Here is a 25,892-nt window from a genome sequence, read left to right as displayed (position 1 = left end):
TCATCTTCATCTTGACCAGCAGCCGTGATGGACCATTAACTTTATTGGCAGCGTTCAGCTTCATCTTAATCTGATAATTTTCCGATGATAATCGTCAAAGTCATTCATTTTCTGAACTGCCTATCCTCACAAGGATCCCGGGCAGTGCTAAATACAGGCACCAAATGGGAGATACCCTGAATTTGTGGCCAGCCAATTAGAGGGCACTAGGAGTCTACTATGCATGTTTTTGGGATGTGGGAGGAAACTGGAGTACCTGAAGAAAACCCATGCAGGCCCAGGGAGAACATGCTAACTCCCCACAGTGACTCCCGACCTAGGATCGAACCCGAAACCCTAGAACTGTGAGGCTGATGCGCTAACCACTACCTGCCGGACTGCCAATTATCAATCAAAAAAATATATAAATCACAGTGAGGCCGTGGTCTTTTTTTATTCAAGATAGAATGCATACATTTTAAAATTAAATAATTTCCTCAACAGTGGTCACTGCAGTGGGCAGCTATTTATAAGTTGGAACTCAACTTTAACCCTTCATTGAGCCATTGACTATTTGGTTGTATTTTTATCCATATATTCTTTATAAATGTTTATACATTTACACTGATGTCAATATAAAATAAGTGAGTGAATAACTCTCCCAGTCAAAATGGATTAGATGTGTAATACCATCGATGGTAGCCTGAGATAAATTAGTGGGGAAGAAAAAAAAATGTCAACAAAAAGGTTAAAAGAGAGAAAAAAAGTCAGATTTTCCTTCTAGAAATATTTTTTGTAATTTTCACATATTTCCCTTAAGTGTAGGCTTTAATAAAGCTCCACATTCAAGTGTGGTGGCAGGAAAAAAATACAAATACTATTTTGATCTACCCATCCTGTCAAATGTACAATTTTATTAGATGTCGACACTGTTGATCCTAATCGCGTTCTTCCGGAAAATGATTTGACAGAGGCTTGTGAAAGGAATACTACCACCTTGATATTTGCAAACGGAAAGCAGTTGCCTGGCGACCACTGCAGACTTTAGATTGTTAGTGATGTATGCCAAGAGAAATGCTCCCACATTACCCAAGCTCACCTCCTTAAAAAAAAGTGTGTATCAATAAAAAAAATAGAAGCTAAAAAGGCCTTTGGCAAGTTTTGTGCAGTGCAATTAATTTTTTTTTTAATACAAGGCATAGTGCAGAAAAAATAATCTCAACAATGAGGTTCCTGTGTATTTATCTATTGCAGAAGTATGTTTACCTATTTGCATGCATTTTTTTGACACGATGTCAATAAGGAAGTATGCAAACAGTTGCTGCCTACGATCCAGAATTGTTTAATTATTAGTCTTGAATGGTGACCATTATTTTCATGGAAACTGGAATTCTGTTGTCATTTAAAACTGAAAACAAAACTAACGTACTAGAAAGAATGCATTGATGATGCTAAACGGTAATCTTAGCCAGGTTTTATGAACAATAACATTGACATGAACATCTATAAAGATGTCAACATTGTTAGAAAGGAAAAGTGTAAACAGTCTACTACAAACGTCTGTTATGTAATGAAATAAGTAATTAGAATAAAGTTTAAATTGGTCTACTAAAGTGATGGAAAATTGAACTACCATTTTGGCTTTGGAGACAATTTTAAATGTCAAGTTTTAGGGTCAGGAATTCTTTCTCAATGCTTTTTCCCTCCTTAATGAGACTTCTCCGTGTTTTGGACTCTCCAATGATTAAAAAAAAAAGGCACAAACAAACTTGAACCGAGCATTCAAGTATTTGCTGCTTATCAGGAAAGTTGTTCTAGCTTAGCTATAAAGAAAGTATTTGTAGGTGTAGTTGCGCAACACAGAGGTGAAAGTGCAAAAAGACTCGTTGGCAGAAGTTGACACATACAAAGGATTTACTTGCAATGCTGGGAAAATTCTTTTTCTAAGCCACTTCCCAAAATTTCAAACAATAATCCATCTTGTTCAGTAATTCTTAAATTGAAAATTGTCAATTGAATTTGTTGTTCCTAAAATGAATTGGTGTCCCCATAAGTAGTGAATTTTTACAAGTATATTGTTTACTAACTTTTTAACCCAATTTAACAATTCTTATATTTTGTAATGTTTTCAAAACATTTGAATAAAGTCTTTTACATCAAGTTAGGAAAAGATTACAGTACAAGTTGTCCTTAAATGAGGACAGAAGGTTAAAGCATCCTTTGCATTTTGATGAATGAATGAACATTTCCAATCCTCCTACTTCTAATGTATTGGACATCCACTACCATAAATGCCAGCACATGAGTTAAAGCAGTAACGCCCTGCATCACTTTTCTCCTTAGGTCTGGGACGGTTTGCAGAACAAGAATTGGAGTGTGAGACATGACCTTGTCATGACTCGCACTCCAATCTCCGTCATCGATGAACCCAAAAGGCAGCCTGCTTTGACTAAGTAAGTACAAGTAATGAGATCACACTTGACTCATGTCTATCAGTCTTTGGGAGTTCAACAAATGTTGACATGCCAGATAACTAAAAGAATACGCGGAAGACCATAAATAAATGTACACAATTCAGCAGAAAAGACTTCCCGCATGTTGTTGAGGATTTTCGTATTAGTTTTGGCCTCACTTCCCCTTTCTGACACCCTGTACACTCCCCTGGCGGTATTCCGCTTACACACCCTGTTTTTTCCGTCTTCTCATTGACTCACCTAATGCTTGAGGCCTGTCTTGAACTGATGTGAAACAATATTAAAATTTATTTGGGGCGGTGACAGTCTAGAGACTCTAGACTGACTACTGGTAATATTTTGGATTGAAATTTAAGCCCATTTGATCGCCCGTTTGAAAGAAGGAAGGAAGGCCTACAACATCCAGAATGGTAGGTTAACCTTTTTGAGACTGGCTACTAATATTTGAGTAAATTTTTGACTTAATTACTTTGAATATTCAATGGGGAATTATATTATAAAATGTTTTCCTTCAAGAATCTAATTTAAAAACTTAACAATTTTAACACTCAATTTTTTGTCATTTAAAGAAAGCGTCATTCTATTTGAAATCTTCATGTACAGTAATACAAGTATTCTTACAATTATACTTATTGTTTTTTCTTCACTCAGTTTCAACATTTGCATTACGCAATCATCATCAACCAGCCTTACGTTAGTGTGACTGTATTTTTGTATAGTAGTGATAGTCCAAACAATTCCACATGCAACTAAGCAAAGGCAACATGCTTGACTTGCTGTTAGGAACATTGACTCATTCTAACACACCAGATAAAAAATTGGGTGTGGAGTCTTCTAACAACTGCGCCACACCTTGTACCTGATTTTTTTTTCACACGTCGGGTCAGATTCTGACTTGTTCTGAAATGTTTTCAGATACTATAGTGCAATGTTTTGTACGAAACGTGTAACAATTAATATGGTAACGGGAATCAGAATTGACTACGTAGCTTGTGTTTAATGTGGATGTATTGTATTTGGGCAACTGTTATGTGACTCAATTGATGAGCAGCCTGTCTAGCAGGAAATTGTCTGCTTTTTGACTGACAGACGCGCTCAAACGCAATCATGCAATCCACCGTCTATCTCTTAGTCATACAACTAGCTATTATGGGTATACTATGAGTGCAGAAAGAATGAAAATGGAGAAAAGGAATTTTTGTTTCAAAGTAGTTTATTGTAATGACATCATAATGTGCATCCTGTCTATCTGTAAACAATGTCAACAAACTGTAGTTATGGGATGAGTCACCCAGACAGACGGTTGTCAGTACCTAACATTGTACAGTCTAAAATGGTAAAACATGGAGAAAAATGCAAGGAAAAAAAATCCTCTAGGAAATTTTAACCCATTAGGATTTTTAATGCTATTTTTTTAATTGTTTAATGGAATAGTAACATTGTTTAAAATAAAAACAATAAATGATTAAAATAATAAGGTAGTTTAAATAATTGACTCATTCTGTTTCCCAACCATTGTCCAAAGTGCATGAAAAAAATGTGATTTGTATTACTATGACAATACATTTGTCCTAGTTTAAACTTTTTAGGGCATTCATTTGATTCATTGGCGGCCATTGATGTTGCTAGGTGTCCAATCTATTTTGGTTGGGAGGCATGGCAGCTATCTTTCTCTGCCAGCATAGTCTGTTGTTGCTTTTACGTAAAAATGACTCAAGACTAAATATGTATTTGCTGCTATCTTAATTTCCTCGAATCTGATGGAAAAGCAAGATTATATTGTTATCGTCGTGAGTAACTGCTACACAAAGATTATTGTGAATGAGTTTCTCATTTTGAGGTATTTTACTAGTACTCTACATACATTTACTTTGACAAGGAAAACCACAACTTCACTTCTTAGCAGGGTACTTTGTACTCCTACTACATTAGTACAAAAGTGCTTTCCCCCCCTGCCTTTATACTTACTACGTCAATAGAAGTTTGAGGTTACATAACCAAGTTGGAGCACACCTGTCCGAATGCGCCAGGTAAGTACTATACACGGCAGGGCGTAGCGTTTTAAGGCTCCGCCCCCTGCTCGAGCACCTCTGTGGAGTGGGGGCGCCTGAGTGCGCTTCAGTGCGCCTCTACACGCTCCTTCCGCAAGCATTGCGCCGTCGCTGGGACGCGTTACTTTTGCACCACCATGAGCAGCTTGGCCTCTGAGAATGTATTTCTTTCCGCTCTCCAGCCCAACAATTCAGTCACCACTTATGGCCTGCCGTCCGAGATCCACATCGGGAGCGGCTCGTCGGCCACGGATGACATGTCGAGGGCTCGGCGGGTCCAGCAGCAGGTTCAAATGCGGCTGGCCGAGAAATCGACACTTCCGCGTCATAATGGCTCAATTTCAACCTCCGCCATGTCAGGTAAGACAACAACTAGTCCGCCTATATTGAACTCTTCTGAAATAAACACTCAATTACAATTGTTTTACTTTACTTTTTAAAAATCAAATGTAGCTATTTATTCATTCTTTTAAAAGTAATGTGGAATTTAAAAGTTCAAAATTATTTTAACATGTGTTTTCTTGTTATGGCAAAAATTGTGCTGACTTAAGCTGAATTATGCAATGACTTACCTTTTGATGTTTAAATGCAGTTGTTAGAATTGCACTAATAATTAAATACCACCCAGGATGCCAAGTTACTGCATGTAAATAAAATGCAGTGTATTGCGTTTTAATTATCATTCAACAATAGTATCTGCAAGCCTCATAAATTTTATTAACCACACTGGTCAACAAAATTATTGTTGCATTGGTTCAAACACTTGTTTTGTATCATTTTAGGGTGCTAAATTATTTAATAAAGTATGAAGAATATGTGAATATGCATGACAAGCTAATGCTGACAGTTTCAGAAAAAAAGTACATGAGGAATGTCTGTGAAAAATGCTGACTACTTTAAACTAAAAACATGGAAAAAAAAACAATGGAAGATTTCAAATCAGTGACCAAAAATTGCCTAGGATCTATTTTTGAACTTCTGCAACAGAAAAGGAACAACAAAATGTTGGTCGGTATAAGTAAGGTTTTGCAAAAATAAGCTATCTTCCTCCAGCAAGAACGAGATTAATGAGATTAATGATTACGCATTACAAACTGCTGATGGAATTTGTCAATTCAGGTTGTCTTCAGGTTTTTGTTGTTGTTTTTTTTTTGTTTACCAACCTGAGTTTCTTGCAATCTGTACATGAGAAAGGGTTAATGTATAACAGGCTGCAACAAGTGTGGCATTCATGAACGTTCCAGTGATACCAGAGCGAGGTGAAAGTGTGCCTCTGGGCAGCAAGTGCTCTTTTAGACTTGTCATACGTTTGCCCTCAGTTTTTTGAATGTTGTGGAATTTTAATCTATTTTAAGTGCGCAACAAAATTACTCTTAAATATCTTTTTCATTCCATTTGCTCCTTGGCTACCTTTGAAAGCGATAGACGACCAATCAAATTTGAACTGGGGAAACACTCAAAATGGGTTGGCCATCCGTCATTTCTCAATGGCAGTGAATTAGATAATTGCCTCTCAAAAACCCAATCAAAAAGTTAGAATTTTACATGGCAAAAAAAAATCTTGATCAGAACTGAACTTAATCTTTGAGAAGAATACATATTTGCGACATATTTCTATTTAATACACATATTTTATCATGTATAATTGAACTATGATAGCACTTTTTCCCCCTGAGGCTATTTTTGAAGAAAACTGGGTGGATACTTGCCTCTATGAAACTGTAGTTTGTGTTTTGATAAAACTTGAGAAGAAACAGTCAAATTTTAATGTCATGGTCAGAATATTGCATAAAGTGCGGGTCTCCACAGGGAAGTGAAAGTAGTCTAATAGATCTTTGTCACATGTGCATCACTTTAAAACATGTTTTTCCATGTACTGTATGCTCAATGGTAATCTTCAAACAGGATTTAGTTTGGCTTACAGTCATATTAAATAGAGATTCTTTTTAAAAATATTATTTGAACCTGTCTGTATTCTTAGTGACCACAGTTTTGCTTATTCCAATATGGCTAATGGATCATGTTTGTGGTCCTGACAAACCCGGCGGGATTATAATCAGCGTATTAAATTCCTTACCACACCTCCAGATGAGGATAACCTATCAATTAAATATTTAAATCCAGTTCAAACCTTGCTACCTTCTAAGAGGAACCCTTACAGTTAGAAGTTGTACGTATTATCATATGATCTCTTTTGCAACCTTCTCAAGACTCACCACCATAAACAGTGGCTGAGGAGACGCCCATTACTGTGAAAATAGCAGTGAGTGTTCAAAACTAGGAATTTACCTCCTCCTGCTGCTTCTATAGTACTCCAATTCTTTTCCTGTAAGTATACACATCTGAGGGAGGTGGGGGGTGTCATCAAAGGACGTTAAAGTGGGGAAAATGAGAATTTCAGACATGGAGATAGGGAAAGTGAGAGAATACGTTGTATGTGTGGCGTCTCAGGTGTGTTTGGGTGTTGCCAACGGGCAGGCAAGACATACATCAGTCATCATTCTGTTCTGTACAAACCGGTTTGTCATGTGTTTTTTGTTCTCTATGAATCAAATGTGAAGATAGTTCAAAACTTTAGTGTTTTTTTCTCAAGAGGAGACTCAAACTTGCATGTGGTGACTTGACTGTAATAGGTAGAACTAAGTCGAATTTTGATATTATTTTACACTCTTTGCGAATGTGACTACACCTACTTGAAAATCAAAGTGCTGATTGACGTTTTTGCCAGTCAAGTGTTGCAACTTAAGTTGGCGTCTTCTAATGCAGATGTCAATGTGCATCTCTTAAGAAAAAACTGGTTGGACTCCAAGCTATTGTTCTCAAGGTGAAAAAAAAAAAAGCCAAAATGGAGATCGACCATTGTCCTCACTTATGTGTTCGTTTTTAAATTAACTTTTTATTTATTCATCATTTTAAAAATATATTTTATTAGTTTTTATTACTATACTTACATGTTTTTCTCTCTATTTTTTTCTAAATTGGCCTTTCACAGTTTGCGGACAACAGTAAGATTACAATTGGATGTCAAACAGGTGTCAGGTTGTCATTCGAAGCCAATGAGTTAATGTCAAATGAATTTCCTTAAAACCAAACATATCCAGTTTCATCGTTGTTGTGCTTACTTTGTGCAAAGTTATATAAACTGACCCTATTCATTGATCAAGAGGTGTGTTGTAAGCCCTTTTTTAAATTTACCGGACCTCCTGATTGGCACATTTTCCATATAACATAGTCAAAGTCTTCTGCTTACCCGTAAACACTCCAATACTTAGGAATTGATTTTTTTTCCAATGATTTTGTAAAGTTGTTGTGCAACTCTAAAATCGAGAAAAACTAAAAAAGTGTTATTAGTTTTCAGAGTGGCGTAATGGAAATTCATGTTTTGAAATGCCTGCTGACTGTATTACACTGTGTAGTCAGGAACGTGCATGAGTCCTATTTTTCCCTCCTGCTTTGACATTTGGAGTGGCCCGCACAAGAATAGTTAGGCCGGGTCAGCTTTTATGAAGTGCCTTGCTGCTGAGAAAAAAAAAGGAAATAGTGAAATTCAAATGAAGAGAAGCATTGATAGGAATTGAAGTGAGTGGGAGGAAGAGAGCACTTTTGGGAAAGGCTTCCAGTTGTCTTGTTTTTCTGCTTTGACTTGTTTGGAATTTCCTCTCACACTGGTGTCAAGTTTTTTTGTTTTTTTTTCATCACGGAAATGTTTGAAACAAATAAATAAAATGACATGACAAGTATCATATTGCTGATATGGAGTGACAAATGTTTTTCAAATAGAAATGCGAAATTTCTCATTGACATTTTTCTTCAGCCATGAGATGGACTTTAATGGCTTGTTGTCAGTCGGCTGCTAAGAATGAGCGTGCACTTGGATAATTGACATCACTGTGATACTGTAGTAATCATTTTGTTGTTTTATTTGTTTTACTCTAGACTACGGAGGCTCTTCTACTATGAAATATCAGACGGGCAATTCGGGTTACGGTTCCAAGGCGTCCTATGCTTTCTCAAGCAAAACAATGGTGAGTATTTTAACAATCCACTGTAGTGTTTTTATTAAATATAGTTTGGTCGTATTCAACTATAACAGAATCATGTTGGATCAAAAATATTTATGAACATTTTTTAAGAATAATGCCATTTACCAAACAGGTGCCAAACTGATCACAATGTTTTACTTGACCCACCAAAGTATATCATATGCATCAACGCCATGTTTTTTTTTAAACTAAAATACTATTTTAGTTTCTGCACTCCTGCAGAGAATGTTTCCTGTTTTATCTTAGTTTTAAAAATGAAATGAAATTTTGAAAAATTTAAGTTAAACAAATGAATACCAATTTAAGAAAGGAGAGTATTTATTTATTCATTTTTTAAAAAATTTTAAAGTGTAGACTCAATTTTTACTTAGTTCTTGAGCTCTTAATAATGTTATTATAAGGTATCCTTCATTTTTTTATTTATTATATGGTTTATTGTTAGATTTCCAATTTCAATGTGGCCCCTGACTACGATGAATTTGACTCAATCCAAAAATACTTGATAATCTTCCCTTTAAAATCTAAGCACAGTGCCAATGTTCAAACTATAGTTTATTAGAATAAATAAAACCTTGATCTTTTGGGGCTGAGAAGTGGTATTTTGGCCTGATCCAACAACAAATGGTGGTTGCCAACCCTCTCACTCAAAATGGATTTGACAACCAATGCACATTAGTGTCCAACGCATTAATGTTGGTCCTTTCTGTAAAACGTTGTAGTATCACTACTCTAAATTGTAAACTGTGAGCGATCTCTCCTCTGGCATGTGTGGTATTTCACAGACCACCGTCAAAGGATCAGCTGTAGGACTTCAGATCCACTCTCTAGATTCCAATTTGATTTTTTTGAGCAGGAGCCCATTGGGTTAGTTTTTGGGCCGTATAGTACATACTATGACAAAGAAATAACCTCGAAGTAGTGGTTATTATGACCCTTACGATATTGGGAAACCCATGACGCTTTGGGAATGACTCACGCATTCTCCCACGTGTCGTAATAAATCCAACTCCCTCCACGTTGAAGCCTAACAATCCTTCCTTGGTCTCCAGGGGCCACAAATGGTGCAGAGGTCCGGCTATAGCTCGCTTTCAACCGGGCCGGAAATGGCCCAGTACCACCGGATTAGCGTCGGAGGTGGCGGCGGAGGAGGTTATTACCACCGAGACGACGGCCCCGTGGGCCACTACCAAATGAACCGACAGCAGTCGGCCTGGATGATGGACGGCAGCGACAGCGCCAGCTTGGCCTCCGAACGAGACGCCGTCTTCAACCGCCAATACATGCCAGGCAACGGCTACGTCACGCAGATGAGGAAAGGGTCTGTCCACGTCCCGTCGTCCATGCGGCGATCGCACAGCGGCACCCTTCCACGGATGGGGGACATGGACATGGGGACCATCCAGCAATCTTCCTACAAAGGCCCGGCCTACCGTACCATCAGTAGGATTAACAACCGAAACCGAATGAGCATGGGATCCATGTCGGGGACCCTGCAGGGCCAGATGTCCGGCGGCTCCAGTATCTACGGAGGCGGGATGGACAGAGTGGATTCGGGCTTCATCCGTCAAGGCACCATTTCCCGGGCTATGTCAATCAAAAGCATGCAGAGCGTGGGGCGTGGATGCGACATCTTCAATGAACAGATGGGCATCGGAAGCATGGGGAACCTCGCTGGGTAAGAATTTTCACATTATTTAGTCATCATTATCATCAGTGGAGGGGAGGACAGACAAGTTAACAGTGTCTCAAAGTAGTATACATACAAATGTTAGTTGACAGAAATGTTAACATGATTGTCATGTGACACTGTGAGTCATTGATTAAGGGATTTAGACATAGGGTCTTTCAAAAAGCCACGGCCTTAAAATACATTTTTTCACAGACATTCATTGCAATGTCAGGGAGCCTGAACTGGTTTCTTCACATTCCGACCGTTAGATGTTGCCTTTGCGCTCTCATCAGTTTCACAAGATGTGGTTAAATGCAGTTAGAATACATCAAACTGCTTACACTTGGAGAAAAGTGTACTTTGAATGATCATGTTCCAATGCCATCGAATGATTTTGAAAATTAAGTAAAACTACATTTGTATTTTTAAGCAATATCGCCATCAAAATGGCTTGGATGTCCAACCCTCGCAGTCAGTCAATAAGTAATTAAATAACTATATTTAAAGCTGTTGGATGTAGCAAAAAAAATTGTGGATTTGTTTCCGTAGTTGTAGTTTTCTCAAGTAAAATATGTTAAAGTTAATGTTTGGTCACGGTCTCCCTCCCCCCAAAAATGTGTATAAAGTATTCTAAACCAGATTCAAATATGGGCAGATATGAGATCTTATCTTCCATGTGCAAGTGTATATTAACGCTGAGCATGTTGGATTGTGAGCCATCTTCATAGCTGCTGGACTGGTTTTGGGTGTGGCTGCTCCATTTCAGACTTGGTGCTTAACACACCCCACACAGCATGGTTAACCCACTGGATTTTCAAACATGTGTGAGATTTCATGCCATGTCATCGCACTGAATCACCAAATAAGAAAAAACAAATGGCATTCATGTTGTTTCAAAATTCATGTTTCTGCTTTTTTTCTATAAAAAAAAAAAATATTTTTTCTTTAACAACAGTTACTGTCTGATTAATCTGGATGTGTTTCTTGTCCAGGATTGAAACTTTGGATATGGCCAGAGCTGTACAGTACCTGAGAGAACCGGACGCTGCTTTGCAAGTTCTGGGCGCAGCTTACATTCAACACGAGTGTTACAATAACAGCGATGCCAAAAATGAGGTACTAAACAAACCACAAAAACGGTCATTACCAGATCTTCCATTTACTACCAATGTTAATGTAAGCCCCCTGGACTTATTTTAAGGTGCGCCAATTCAAAGGCATCAGTGACCTGGTAAAACTGTTCAACTCCGAAAGCCAGGAAGTGCAGCGTTACGCCACCGGCGCCACACGCAACCTCATCTATGAGAACATGGAGAACAAGGTGGCACTGATCGAAGAGGGCGGGATCCCGCAGCTGGTGGAGGCGTTAAGAGAGCCCGACGACGAGCTTCAAAAGAACATCACCGGTAGGAATTTGATTGTCAAAACATGACACGACTTGTAGCGGGTTAGCTTGGTTTATTTTCTCAACTTCAACTCCTACCATGTACTCGGCCGATTGTTTTTCATTCTAACTTACGAATTTTGAAGTGATTCTAGAGCATATTTTGGATCCATCCAAAAAAGTGACAGAAACGGCTTAAATATGAAATTGGATCCTAATTAATCTTCCTTTATTGGCTGCCTTGGTTTTATCTACTAAAAAAAAAATCTCCAAACACAAGAGTGTCACATCTGTAATGAGATGCAGATTTTTCCAGTCTGCTAGCATGCTATTTAAAGGCACGTTATTTGCCGTATGAGCATTTTCTCCATTCCGTTGATGTATGTTAGTTAGTCACAATCATCAATTCTGGTTGTGACATCATAACCAGAATTGATGAAAAAAAAGTGGGCGTTCCTTGTGGTCTCTCCTTGTTTCTTGTGATTTTAAAATTAAATTAGGGCAGTCATTTTCATATTTTAAATGGGCACATTTTAATAGCACCGACAGGGTTTCCTCCAGCAAAGTGGGTCGTTTGTCCCTAGTCAAAATGGATCAGATGTCTAGTTTTGTCAAAGGCAATGAAACCTGATCATTTCAAACACTGAAATGCCCATTTGTCTTTCTGCAGGGATCTTGTGGAACCTTTCATCCAAAGACACCCTGAAGGACAAACTAGCCCGAGAGGCTCTTCCGGATTTGACCGAGAAGATCCTCATCCCCCTGTCTGGCTGCGAAGGGTCGGAGGGCATTAAGCAGTCGCCTTCGGAGTCAGAAATCTTCTTCAATACCACCGGTTGCCTCAGGTACCATTTGCTTAATATTTGTCTTGGTTTGCTTTCATCATCATGTATTTGTTCAACATCTGCATACACTTCAAGTAGACCGATTGGAACATTGTGTTTGGAAAAAGCTTGCAGAACTCGAGTTTTTGAATTTTTTTTCTAACTTGTTTTTGTTGCGCAAACTACTATTCTGCATTTGGTTTTTTTTTCGCAATGAAGTATAAGAAGCTTTTTAAAACAAAATGTACTGGAATTAATCCTTGAAATGATGGGTTTTTCTTTGTTTTTTTATTCTTTTTTTCTCCTCACACATTTCTGTAGAAATCTGAGCTCGGTGAATGAAAAGACCCGTCAGAACATGAGACAAACTCACGGCCTAGTGGATTCGTTGGTGAGTTACATCAAGTCCTCGCTGGAGGAGAACAAAGCAGAGGACAAGGTGAGCATACCGTTGCATGAAAAAAAAATGTTGGTCCTCATTGTTACCCACTTGCACCCATAAATGGGTATTAATTAGACCAAAAAGAAGGGTGGGGCAATTCGGCATAATCAAAACTGATTGACTAAAATGTCTTGTGTGGCTACTTCTTGGAAATAGTGTCACCTGTTCTTCTCCACTGTTACATATCAAAAAAATGAAATTGTGTATTTTCAGTTGCTTAAACAAGGTTATGTGAATTCTATTTTTTCTAAGCCACTTGGTCCCTTCATGGTCTTATGGTTTATGTCCTCCAGGGAGTAGAAAATTCCATCTGTGTCTTGAGGAACCTCTCGTACCAGCTCTATAGCGAGATGCCGCCATCGGCTCTGCTTCGTCTGGAAGGGCCGAGTCGAGCCGAGGATTCTGGGAAAGGCGAAGCCATCGGCTGCTTCACACCTTCAAGCAAGAAGGCAAATGTGAGCGCACGGGGGACACTTCCCTTTCTTCTTACTGATTTTTGCATGATCGTGTTTCAGTGCCACTGATGGCGATTGACAGCCATTGTATTGAGATGATAGAAATGTGACTTTTTAACTTATATCCCACCTTGATTTCCCACCACAGAGTCGGAACCAAGACCTGTCCACGTTCACCGAAGTGGCCCGCGTTCCAAAAGGCATGGAGTGGCTCTGGCACCCCCAGATCGTCGGCTTGTACAACCGCGTGCTGATGCAATGCGAGATCAACTCTACCACGCGGGAGGCGGCGGCTGGAGCGCTCCAGAATATCACAGCTGGAGACAGGCGGGTCGGTGCTCCACTGCTTTGACCGCTATCCTCGTCATAATGGGGCAAGTTTAACTGACTGGACCGAACCGTCTCTGGCTTTTCCCCCAGTGGGCGGCGGTGTTGAGCCGCGTAGCCATGGACCAGGAGCGCATGGTGCCCGTCTTACTAGATCAGTTTCGTACCAACAGCGACTCGGAGTTGCGGTCCGTCACGGGCTTCCTCCGAAATTTGTCACGACATGCCAAGGATAAGAATCACATGGGTGAGATGTTTTCAGTAAACCTTCAAACTTCTTCATTAGAATTTCTAGAATGGGGTTTGTACTCTTTTATGAATATCAACAGGTCTGAGCCTAGTCCTTCATTTATCATCGGGTAACTTTATTATCTTGGGTTGGATTTGACATTCTTTTCATTTTTGCCTTATTTTAATGTAATGCTAATTAAGCACATCCTGCTCCTTTGTGTCAAGCAAACGAGGGGTTGCTAAAAGCTCAACTAACATCTTGAAAGTAACTGACTATCTCGATAATATGCAAGGAAACTGTATATTTGGCCTCAATTTCTTATACATACAATTTAATTACCAGAAGACAACTGTGCTGTGACCTAAAAAAATATTGCCTTTTTGGAGGTGTGACACGTAACAGTTAAGACAATATACATTTTGATTGGCTCTATTCAGCTCCCATACTAATATTACATAACACTGAGATGGACAACCAACCCTGTTGTCAACCAACCCTGTTCTTCCCCTACAGCATTTGACTTCAAGTGTCATGTTTGTTGACTCTATGTGCAAACCATTGATCACAACAATGTTCATTTATTCCTGTTTGTATATTTCTTCCAGCCACAAAGGTAGTGAACAACCTGGTGACCAAACTGCCCGCCGACGGCTACCAAAAGGAGCCATCCAGTGAAGCGGTGGTCAACATTTGCGGCGTCCTCAACAACCTGGTGACGGGCAGCTCAGTCGCCGCCAGAGACATTTGCTTCTTTGATGGTCTGCCCAAACTGGTCGCCATTAAGAATACCAACGACTGCAGGTAAAATTTGAGATGATAAAACTAAACGCCACAGGCAGTCTATTCAAAAGCAAGAATGTTGAGTAGTCAAGTGTGGGTACCATGTGACATTTGTCTTTTTTTTTGTTTTTGCTTTTGCAGCGCTGGCAAGATGAAAGCAGCCAAAGCTGCTGCTACTGTGCTCAGTAACATGTTCCAGTACAGAAAGCTGCACAAAGACTACAAAAAAGTACGGAAAGTCTCACTATAATTGCATAAATCCTCAATGTACTATTTTTATTTCACACGCGCCACAAGCGACACTTATATGCATTAGATCACGTGTCAAAGTGGTGGCCCAGGGGCCATATCTGAGGTTTGTTCACCTGACTCCCATGTGGGAGACTGGGGTTCAAATCCTGGTTGGGAAACATTTTCCCTTAGTTATTTCTATGTATTTGTACTCAAGACCTTCCAATGATGACAAAGGAGAGTGTTGCCAAGTTGTGGCGCAGTGGTTAACTCACCTGTCTCTTGTCTGGGTGGCCTGGGTACAAATCCTGGTTGGGACACATTTTCACTTAGTTGTTTCTGTGTACTTCTTGTCAAGACACTCAAATGATGACAAAGAAAAGTGTAGCCGCTTGGTGGCGCAGAGGTTTGTTCACCGGGCTCTCGTCGGAGAGACCTGGGTTCAAATCCCGGTTGGGACACATCATTTTCCCTTAATTGTTTCTGTGGACCTGGGTTCGCTTCCCGCTGTCGACATTTGGTTGATCACCAAACCATGTGGGTGAATAATTGGAATAAGAAGAAGAAAGAAAAAAAGGCAGTTCGGAAGACAGTTGGAGGGGTCAAAAAAACGACATAGTATAGTAAGGCTTTTTATCTCAAAAAACGACATAGTATAGTAAGGCTTTTTATCTCAAAAAACGACATAGTATAGTAAGGCTTTTTATCTCAAAAAACGACATAGTATAGTAAGGCTTTTTATCTCAAAAAACGACAGTATAGTAAGGCTTTTTATCTCAAAAAATGACATAGTATAGTAAGGCTTTTTATCTCAAAAAACGACATAGTATAGTAAGGCTTTTTATCTCAAAAAAACAACATAGTATAGTAAGGCTTTTTATCTCAAAAAACGACATAGTATAGTAAGGCTTTTTATCTCAGAAAACGACATAGTATAGTAAGGCTTTTTGTCTCAAAAAACGACATAGTATAGTAAGGCTTTTTATCTCAAAAAAAACCAACATAGTATAGTAAGGCTTTTTATCTCAAAAAACGACATAGTATAGTAGGGCTTTTTGTCTCAAAAAAAAACGACATAGTATAGTAAGGCTTTTTGTCTCAAAAAATGACATAGTACAGTAAGGCTTTTTGTCTAAAAAAACGACATAGTATAGTAAGGCTTTTTGTCTCAAAAAACGACATACTATAGTAAGGCTTTTTATCTCAAAAAACAACATAGTATAGTAAGGCTTTTGGCTTTTTATCTCAAAAAACGACATAGTATAGTAAGGCTTTTTATCTCAAAAAACGACATAGTATAGTAAGGCTTTTTGTCTCAAAAAACGACATAGTATAGTAAGGCTTTTTATCTCAAAAACCGACATAGTATAGTAAGGCTTTTTATCTCAAAAAACGACATAGTATAGTAAGGCTTTTTGTCTCAAAAAACGACATAGTATAGTAAGGCTTTTTATCTCAAAAACCGACATAGTATAGTAAGGCTTTTTATCTCAAAAAACGACATAGTATAGTAAGGCTTTTTATCTCAAAAAAACGACATAGTATAGTAAGGCTTTTTATCTCAAAAAAGGACAAAGTAAGGCTTTTTATCTCAAAAAACGACATAGTATAGTAAGGCTTTTTATCTAAAAAAAAACGACATAGTATAGTAAGGCTTTTTATCTCAAAAAACGACATAGTATAGTAAGGCTTTTTGTCTCAAAAAACGACATAGTATAGTAAGGCTTTTTATCTCAAAAAACGACATAGTATAGTAAGGCTTTTTATCTCAAAAAACGACATAGTATAGTAAGGCTTTTTGTCTCAAAAAACGACATAGTATAGTAAGGCTTTTTATCTCAAAAACCGACATAGTATAGTAAGGCTTTTTATCTAAAAAAACGACATAGTATAGTAAGGCTTTTTATCTCAAAAAAACGACATAGTATAGTAAGGCTTTTTATCTCAAAAAAGGACATAGTAAGGCTTTTTATCTCAAAAAACGACATAGTATAGTAAGGCTTTTTATCTCAAAAAAAACGACATAGTATAGTAAGGCTTTTTATCTCAAAAAACGACATAGTATAGTAAGGCTTTTTGTCTCAAAAAACGACATAGTATAGTAAGGCTTTTTATCTCAAAAAACGACATAGTATAGTAAGGCTTTTTATCTCAAAAAACGACATAGTATAGTAAGGCTTTTTGTCTCAAAAAACGACATAGTATAGTAAGGCTTTTTATCTCAAAAAACGACAGTATAGTAAGGCTATTTATCTCAAAAAACGACATAGTATAGTAAGGCTTTTTATCTCAAAAAACAACATAGTATAGTAAGGCTTTTTATCTCAAAAAACGACATAGTATAGTAAGGCTTTTTATCTCAAAAAACAACATAGTATAGTAGGGCTTTTTGTCTCAAAAAACGACATAGTATAGTAAGGCTTTTTATCTCAAAAAAATGACATAGTATAGTAAGGCTTTTTGTCTCAAAAAACGACATAGTATAGTAAGGCTATTTATCTCAAAAAACGACATAGTATAGTAAGGCTTTTTGTCTCAAAAAACGACATAGTATAGTAAGGCTTTTTGTCTCAAAAAACGACATAGTATAGTAAGGCTTTTTGTCTCAAAAAACGACATAGTATAGTAAGGCTTTTTACCTCAAAAAACGACATAGTATAGTAGGGCTTCTTATCTCAAAAAACGACATAGTAAAGTAAGGCTTTTTATCTCAAAAAAAACGACATAGTATAGTAAGGCTTTTTATCTCAAAAAACGACATAGTATAGTAAGGCTTTTTATCTCAAAAAACGACATAGTATAGTAAGGCTTTTTATCTCAAAAAAACAACATAGTATAGTAAGGCTTTTTATCTCAAAAAACGACATAGTATAGTAAGGCTTTTTATCTCAGAAAACGACATAGTATAGTAAGGCTTTTTGTCTCAAAAAACGACATAGTATAGTAAGGCTTTTTATCTCAAAAAAAACCAACATAGTATAGTAAGGCTTTTTATCTCAAAAAACGACATAGTATAGTAGGGCTTTTTGTCTCAAAAAAAAACGACATAGTATAGTAAGGCTTTTTGTCTCAAAAAATGACATAGTACAGTAAGGCTTTTTGTCTAAAAAAACGACATAGTATAGTAAGGCTTTTTGTCTCAAAAAACGACATACTATAGTAAGGCTTTTTATCTCAAAAAACAACATAGTATAGTAAGGCTTTTGGCTTTTTATCTCAAAAAACGACATAGTATAGTAAGGCTTTTTATCTCAAAAAACGACATAGTATAGTAAGGCTTTTTGTCTCAAAAAACGACATAGTATAGTAAGGCTTTTTATCTCAAAAAACGACATAGTATAGTAAGGCTTTTTATCTCAAAAAACGACATAGTATAGTAAGGCTTTTTGTCTCAAAAAACGACATAGTATAGTAAGGCTTTTTATCTCAAAAACCGACATAGTATAGTAAGGCTTTTTATCTAAAAAAACGACATAGTATAGTAAGGCTTTTTATCTCAAAAAAACGACATAGTATAGTAAGGCTTTTTATCTCAAAAAAGGACATAGTAAGGCTTTTTATCTCAAAAAACGACATAGTATAGTAAGGCTTTTTATCTCAAAAAAAACGACATAGTATAGTAAGGCTTTTTATCTCAAAAAACGACATAGTATAGTAAGGCTTTTTGTCTCAAAAAACGACATAGTATAGTAAGGCTTTTTATCTCAAAAAACGACATAGTATAGTAAGGCTTTTTATCTCAAAAAACGACATAGTATAGTAAGGCTTTTTGTCTCAAAAAACGACATAGTATAGTAAGGCTTTTTATCTCAAAAAACGACAGTATAGTAAGGCTATTTATCTCAAAAAACGACATAGTATAGTAAGGCTTTTTATCTCAAAAAACAACATAGTATAGTAAGGCTTTTTATCTCAAAAAACAACATAGTATAGTAAGGCTTTTTATCTCAAAAAAACAACATAGTATAGTAGGGCTTTTTGTCTCAAAAAACGACATAGTATAGTAAGGCTTTTTATCTCAAAAAAATGACATAGTATAGTAAGGCTTTTTGTCTCAAAAAACGACATAGTATAGTAAGGCTATTTATCTCAAAAAACGACATAGTATAGTAAGGCTTTTTGTCTCAAAAAACGACATAGTATAGTAAGGCTTTTTGTCTCAAAAAACGACATAGTATAGTAAGGCTTTTTGTCTCAAAAAACGACATAGTATAGTAAGGCTTTTTACCTCAAAAAACGACATAGTATAGTAGGGCTTCTTATCTCAAAAAACGACATAGTAAAGTAAGGCTTTTTATCTCAAAAACGACACCGTATTGTAAGGCTTTTATTCGGCCAAAAACAACATAATATAGTAAGATAGTAACATTTTCCATTAATTGTTTCAGTGGACTTGTGGTCAAGACGTTCAAATGACGACAATGGAAGGTGTAGTTCCTTGGTGGCGCAGAGGTTTGTACACTGGACTCCTGTCTGGGAGACCTGGGTTCAAATCCCTGTTCGGACATATACTTTTCCCTTCATTGTTTCTGTGGACTTGTACTTAAGAAACTCAAATGATTACTAAGGAAAGTGTAGTCACTTGGTTGGCGCAGAGGTTAGATAACTGGACTCCCGTCTGGGAGACCTGGGTTCGATTCCCGGTTGGGACACTTTTTCACTTAGTTGTTTCTGTGGACTTCTTCTAAAAATACTCAAATGATTACAAAGAAAAGTGTAGTCACTTGGTTGGCGCAGAGGTTAGATCACAGGACTCCCATGTGGGAGACCTGGGTTCGATTCCCGCTGCCGTCGTTTGGCTGAAAATACTTGGAAAGAAGAATTGGTTAATGGAATAAGAAGAAGGGGAAAAAAAAAAAAGAAAAATCTTTTTAATTTATATTAAACACTTAGTCATACTTTTCAGCAAAAGGTTATATTCCGAACTGCCTTCGGCAGTTCGGAAGACAGTTGAAGGACCTGTCTGTGCGAAAGGCGTTCTCGGGTCGGCCTTCGGCCGACCCTCGACCGCTTGCTTGGTCAGTGAACCGCCGACACCGGGAAGCGAACTCACGTTCTCTCGGTGCAAAGGCGAGTGTGCAACCCACTACACCAACTCGTGCCCCACTTATACATGGGTGTTGAAACGTTTTATCCAAGGAAATGGGGTGAAACACTTAGTCATTTTTTCAACAAAATCTTTCATCCACCACTGAATACTTATACACTTAAACACTTCGGCATTAGAACTTATTCTTTTAACTGAATATTTGGAAAATATTTGCCGGCACTGGGAATTGAACCCAGGACCACACCGGTGGCAGACTGATGACTTAGCCACTGGGCCACCAACCTGTAAGAGAAAGCAGTAGTACTTATAGTTTTATCCAAGGAAACGGGGTGAAACACTTATTCATTTTTTTGACAAAATGCTTCATCCACCACTGAAGACTTATACACTTATACACTTAGACACTTAGGCACTTAGGCATTAGAACTTATACTTTCAACTGAACAATATTGGGAAAATCTTTGTTTGCACTTGGATTTGAACCCAGGAACACAGCGGTGGAAGACTGTTGACTTATCCACTGGGCCACCACCCTGTGAGAGAAAGTAGTAGTACTTGTAAACTTATCTCATTCATTTACCTGCATAATATTGGAAAAATCTTTGCTTGCACTTGGATTTGAACTCAGGACCACAGAAGTGGAAGACTGTTGACTTATCCACTGGGCCACTATCCTGTGAGAGAAAGCAGTAGTACTTGTAAATTTATCTCATTCATTTACCTGAATAATATTGGGAAAATCTTTGCTTGCACTTGGATTTGAACCCAGGACCACAGAGGTGGAAGACTGTTGACTTATCCACTGGGCCACCACCCTGTGAGAGAAAGCAATAGTACTTGTAAATTTATCGTAATATTGGGAAAATTTTGCAGGTGCTTTTTGAAGGGGAATCCCGACTTCGCAGAAATTCACTTATCGCGGGTGGTCCCGGTGCCCATTAACCGCGATGACCGAGGGAACACTGTATACCTTATTCTAAAAAAAACTTTATCTAATTGATTTACATATAAAACATTCATTTAAAATAGTTGTAAATGTCATTCAAATTTTGTCTTTGACTCACCGCTGAAAGAAATCTTACAGTGAATACCTGCACTTGTCCAGTCCAGGAATCAGTAGGTCTACCAGAGCATCCAAGACTCCCCACGGAAGGGCACGCCCTTGAGCTTTTGTGCTAATAAATCCGTCGTGGCAGAGCACTAAAATGCTTTCGTGCAAATAAACTCTGTGCAGACATGTAGAAAATAGCAAGATTGAATTGACTAAGACTTATGCCGTCAACTATGATTCATGTTTGACGACTTATAGGCATGTCTTCACGGTGTGTGAATAACTGAATAACTTTTGCTTTCTCTGTGGAACATTCCAGAAAGGCTTTACGAGACCAGACTTTGCAGACGCAAACATCTAACACGGAAGGCAAGAAGTCTTTTAATGGCGAAGGACCATGTCAGCCTGTTCGACTATTCTGACACAAACCAGGCTCACCTTTTATCTATTTTTAAGACCACTCAGCATACATCAGAGTAAGAGAGGTATTCAACCAAAACATGTCAGTGTGTGCGCGTGTGTGGAATGAGGGGTGTGGTATGTATTCTTTTATTTTTTTTTTGTACATGCAGATGTGAAGCTAATGATTGACATTTAACTAATGCAATACTCACACAGCGTTTATGTATATATTGCTTTAATTTTAACTTTTTTTTTTTAAATCATGTTTTATACACTGTATCCAAGGACATTTTCCAATCATGTTGTGACTTTTACAAAGTTGCTCATGATTTTTTAATATGTATGGATGAGTGAAAATACAGTACATTGTTAAGACATTTGGGGGTATTGGTGTTACTCTTAAGCCGTTTTAGTTAATTTAGTCATTAACTGTTCAAATGTCTGTTTTAAACAAGGTTTTACTCATTTGCTGCCATTGATGGAGATAGACATCCAATCCATCTTGATTGAATGCCAGTCAAGATGGATTGCAGTCAATGATGTGTGATTGAGAAACCATGCATGAGTTGAAAGTATGCAGTCCTAACAAGTTTCCATGTTTTTAATTTTATTTTTGTAACTGATCCATCATATAATTCGATACATGTCAAGATTTAGCTTTTCATTTTTGTCCGGACAACTTATGTGTCTGTTTTCAAAGGGATGTCTAAAATGTTACTTGCTTAATGTGTAGTTTTGATTGAATAAACACATAGATCTGCCCTGTGAGCTGCACATGAAGTTAAGCCTTTAATATGTTGGCCACTCCTCGTTTACATTTTTCTCCTGCTCAGACAAGAACAATTCCAGCCCTTCCCTGCTGCACCCACCTTGTGCCTTCCTCTTCAAATCTAGGTGAACGATGAACCATTTTGTCGTTAAAAAAGACTAGGCTAGTCAGTCTTGCCTGAAATATGAGCACCAAATGACTATGTCCCTTCGTGGTGTAGTGGGTCAGTCACCTGCCTGCAATGTGGGTCAAACATTTTGGAACACCCTGAAGATTGCAAAAAAAAATGCATAAAGACTCACCTGGAAGAGCGTAAAACAAGCCAGATGAGTGTCAGACGTCCTCTTTAGTGACCAGGCAGTAAAAGTCTGAACGGGTTCCATACTGGCGTGATTCCAGGTCTGACACATCAAATTCTGGGTTAGGGGGTTCTCGCGAATTGCTGGATATAACCGGGAGAACCGGGGGCTTTGAGGTCATAGCCTTGTACATGGGAAACCGCACGCCTACAGGATCATAAATCAACAAAACATTTTGTAAAATGACAATTTCTGTTAGAAATCACATAAAACAATATACAGCACAAAGGTGAAAAATAAGATTGGGATTTCAAATACAGATTTATATTCCGATCTAGAGTTCCAAAGAAGGGTTTAAAAGCAGTTTTATGGTTCAATGGAATTCAATCAACTCTTACCCAGGTCTCCGGCTGGGTCAGTGTCCGAGCGACAGTCCAGATAGTCAGGATCAAGGGTCAGCATGGGGTCATTGTCATCCTGTAGTACGGTCTGGGGGTCTCCCACCGCCTTGCTGTGAAAACTCACCCTGCGAGGCATGGCTAAAGTCAACTCCTTCCAGAACGTGGAGGAGTGAGTCTGTGGACACGCAATCATGTAAAAACCCAGCACTTTGATCAATATATTTACGGAATTGGTCTTACCACAGAGTTCTGCCTCCACGTGAGAATGGTGACACAGTGTTGATGCTCACTGAGCTGCTGCTTAATTTCGGGCCTCATGCGCTTTAGCTGACCCTCCAGCACAATGAAAATGGGCTGTCGGCACAGCTCTAACAAGTGCAGAAGACCCCGTCTGGAGCACAAGATGGCAGGCAGACATTGACACGGCGCGATATACTACGAGCGAGCTTTGGCCCGGAGGTCTGACCTGAAATTGTTGGAGCACCATTCCTGCTCGAGGTAGGCGTGAGACAGCAACACGATCAAACGGCGGGAGCGGCTGATGTTCATTAAAAACTCGTCGGAAGGTTCTGAAAACACATTTTTGCATTAAAATGCAGTCGTATGCCTATTATCAATGTTGTCTGCAGAATGCAGTTAGGTATATTAAACTGTTAGCATTTGGTCGCAGACATTCATGATCATCTATAGTAGTATGATGAGGTCCAATATGATCTTACCCAAACCAGGCATGATCTCATTCTCATTGAGATGCACCTTCTGTGATTGTCTATTCTCCAGGTGAGGTTTGAGAATAAAGTTGATGAATTTCCTGTCGTAGTCATTGTTCACATAGGAGATGTAGGCGTCGTACATTTTGCCATCTGACAAAAAAAACAACAACAACACAGTGACTTTAGGTCAAACAACATCACACTCTTGGCATATTTCGTGCCTTTACGGTCCCCCTACCGTTCATCTCGTAGTCTCCGTAAGCATTGCGGTACCACAGTTTGATGTTCAGGTGGCACTTGGTGTAGATGACAGCCGCGATGGCCAGCAGGAGGAGGATTATGAACGCTGCGGTGACGGCGGCGGTGTGGCTTGGGCTGTCTAACAGTTACAAAAAAGACAATAAGGTTTACATAGAAAAGTGGCGAGTCTTAGATCGTCTTCATTTTTACTTGATTTCAGCAAGTTGTATTTAGAAGAAGAGTTCCTCAACATGCAGCTGTACATTCCAAAGTCGGTCAAATCCTTAAGATGAACTACCAGCATGCTCCTGATCATCAGCTGACCATCAGCCAGAAGCCTAACAAGGGAAAACTTTAAAGTTCTGCTTTGTCAAAGGTACCCCAAAGTTGCTAGGAATCACCATGATGAGGTGTTATGTAAAAGCAGGGAGCGGTTGCGAGGTGGATTCTCATCCTTTGTCCATCGCAGGGAAGAGACGCATCGCTCGTCGCTGGGGTCCCAGAAAAGGATGGCGGTGCAATTCAAGCTCACGGTGGATCCAACCTTTGCCCAGACCGTTCTTGGATCCTCCTTAAACTGGAATTCTGGAGCTCTGCTGCACTTATCTGATGTAGAGGAACACATTTGGTAACTTCCACCTAATTCCCCAAACAATGCAGTAGACCCCATTGTACCGCATTTAAAAAAAAGGCAAATCGCCTGGATTAGTGGAGGTTACCTTCAACGACAAGGTGCACGCTGAATGATGTTGTGTTGTTGCCGGAATTAAAACAGGTGTAGTTCCCAGCATCTTCCGGCGAGATGTTTGCAAACTCAAGGTAGGAATTTCCCTGCTGGGCGCTTAGAGGCTGACAGTTCTTCAGCCAGGTGACCTGAGGCTGTGGGTGGGGAAACGGCGTCAAAGAGCAGTTAAGGCGATATGGAGGATTCTGTTGTCCAGCGAAGACTGTACGCTGCTCAAATCGGGTCCCATCAGCACACTCTTGACCTTGAAACAAATGCAAAGTCATTCAGATTGGACGCGATCAGTGTTTGTTTCACGAGTGGCTGATTCTGGACCAGTTTGACAGGCTGTCGCGCGCATGTGCAGAACGTCTCGCGGACAATACTCGCAAGTAAACCAGCACGACAGGCGCTGGCCGATTACTCATATTGTTTGGTTTCGGTCACTTCATGCGCTCTGCGAACAGTTCACACAGTAAATATCACTCATCCGGGTCGCAAGTCCTGATTTAGTCCACTAGTTGCCAGGCAACAGCACGTGACTGCGTTTGACCCTCCGTTCCATGACTGATTAACGTCAATATAGCACGAACGGATGGGTACTTAAATAATCCATTGTATGGCCCTATGAACATATAATACTCTGGAAAAACGCATCTGTTGACAAAATGTATGATTTACGGAATGCTTACCATCAACGAGGTTAGAGATGGGCCACGATGACAAAGTCAACAAAATAAATGAGATAAAAACGGCGGCCATGTCGTTCACAGTACCGCGTATTTTACAAAAACAGAGATAAACGATTCATTTCCCGGACTTACGCTTCAATGTGTTTGTTAGCAAAAGGTTATTTCAATACAGTGTAGTTGTGCTACTCAACTGCGAAGAAACACCTGCACCCGGAAAAGCCTCTTGCTATTGGTTGCACGCTGTCACATGATCTCCGCCTGCAGGTATCACCTCCAATACCGTCCGTCCACCGAAACTTGGGCCGGGCTGATCAAGATCCTAACAAACACCCCTATAAAAAGTAAAAATGCTTTAGTTGTGAAATCAATAGTTAAGAAAATCACTTAAGTAAACGCATTATACATACAAAAACAATAATAATGCTGTTTTCACTTCAGTTTAAGTAGCTCAAATAAAAAGTACATTACAATACTAGACATAAAAAAACATTGTATCATCCAGCACATTAAATAAAAACATCCGGCATTTAAATCTATTGGCATTAATCTACAATAATTTATATATATATATATTGTTTAACAAACCATTTTTAAAAATCAGAGTACTGATATGTAATCCAGTAATCTATGCAATACATTCACTATAATAACATTTATTGC

At 38.6% G+C, this 25,892-nt stretch overlaps 2 protein-coding genes across 5 annotated transcripts; one reads left to right on the top strand and one right to left on the bottom strand.

Annotated features, from left to right (window-relative positions):
• The first annotated feature begins 2,695 nt into the window (after positions 1-2,695).
• On the top strand, positions 2,696-22,174 carry LOC144181111 (plakophilin-3-like). 2 transcript variants are annotated; one of them, XM_077709425.1, is made up of 14 exons: positions 2,696-2,863; positions 4,687-4,864; positions 8,441-8,529; positions 9,597-10,222; positions 11,209-11,332; positions 11,418-11,622; positions 12,271-12,445; positions 12,746-12,863; positions 13,160-13,321; positions 13,470-13,652; positions 13,742-13,895; positions 14,486-14,681; positions 14,802-14,889; positions 21,312-22,174. In XM_077709425.1, the coding sequence occupies exons 1-14, from the start codon at positions 2,861-2,863 to the stop codon at positions 21,351-21,353; spliced, it is 2,343 nt and encodes a 780-aa protein (XP_077565551.1). In that variant the 5' UTR covers positions 2,696-2,860; the 3' UTR covers positions 21,354-22,174. The 2 variants fall into 2 exon arrangements, with proteins under 2 accessions (XP_077565551.1, XP_077565544.1); XM_077709418.1 differs by lacking the exon at positions 2,696-2,863 and having other exon boundaries at positions 4,560-4,864.
• sigirr (single immunoglobulin and toll-interleukin 1 receptor (TIR) domain) lies at positions 19,201-25,452 on the bottom strand. 3 transcript variants are annotated; one of them, XR_013324624.1, is made up of 12 exons: positions 25,233-25,452; positions 24,536-24,805; positions 24,218-24,422; positions 24,027-24,154; positions 23,815-23,955; positions 23,583-23,726; positions 23,330-23,432; positions 23,104-23,254; positions 22,861-23,038; positions 22,466-22,669; positions 20,522-20,756; positions 19,201-20,223 (listed from the first exon to the last, which is right to left on the bottom strand). XR_013324624.1 is itself a non-coding variant. In XM_077709437.1 (11 exons), exons 1-10 carry the CDS (start codon positions 25,300-25,302, stop codon positions 22,497-22,499), a joined length of 1,563 nt encoding a protein of 520 aa, XP_077565563.1. In that variant the 5' UTR covers positions 25,303-25,452; the 3' UTR covers positions 22,158-22,399; positions 22,466-22,496. The 3 variants fall into 3 exon arrangements, 1 of the variants encoding a protein (XP_077565563.1); XR_013324625.1 differs by having other exon boundaries at positions 19,201-20,474; positions 20,663-20,756; XM_077709437.1 differs by lacking the exons at positions 19,201-20,223; positions 20,522-20,756 and adding an exon at positions 22,158-22,399.
• Positions 25,453-25,892: the final 440 nt, after the last annotated feature.

Source organism: Stigmatopora nigra, chromosome 2 (genome assembly GCF_051989575.1).
Source record: "Stigmatopora nigra isolate UIUO_SnigA chromosome 2, RoL_Snig_1.1, whole genome shotgun sequence".
In the NCBI taxonomy this organism is placed as follows: Eukaryota; Metazoa; Chordata; class Actinopteri; order Syngnathiformes; family Syngnathidae; genus Stigmatopora; species Stigmatopora nigra.
The sequence above is the reverse complement of the archived record's forward strand: the minus strand, read 5'-3'. Positions and strand labels throughout refer to the sequence as shown.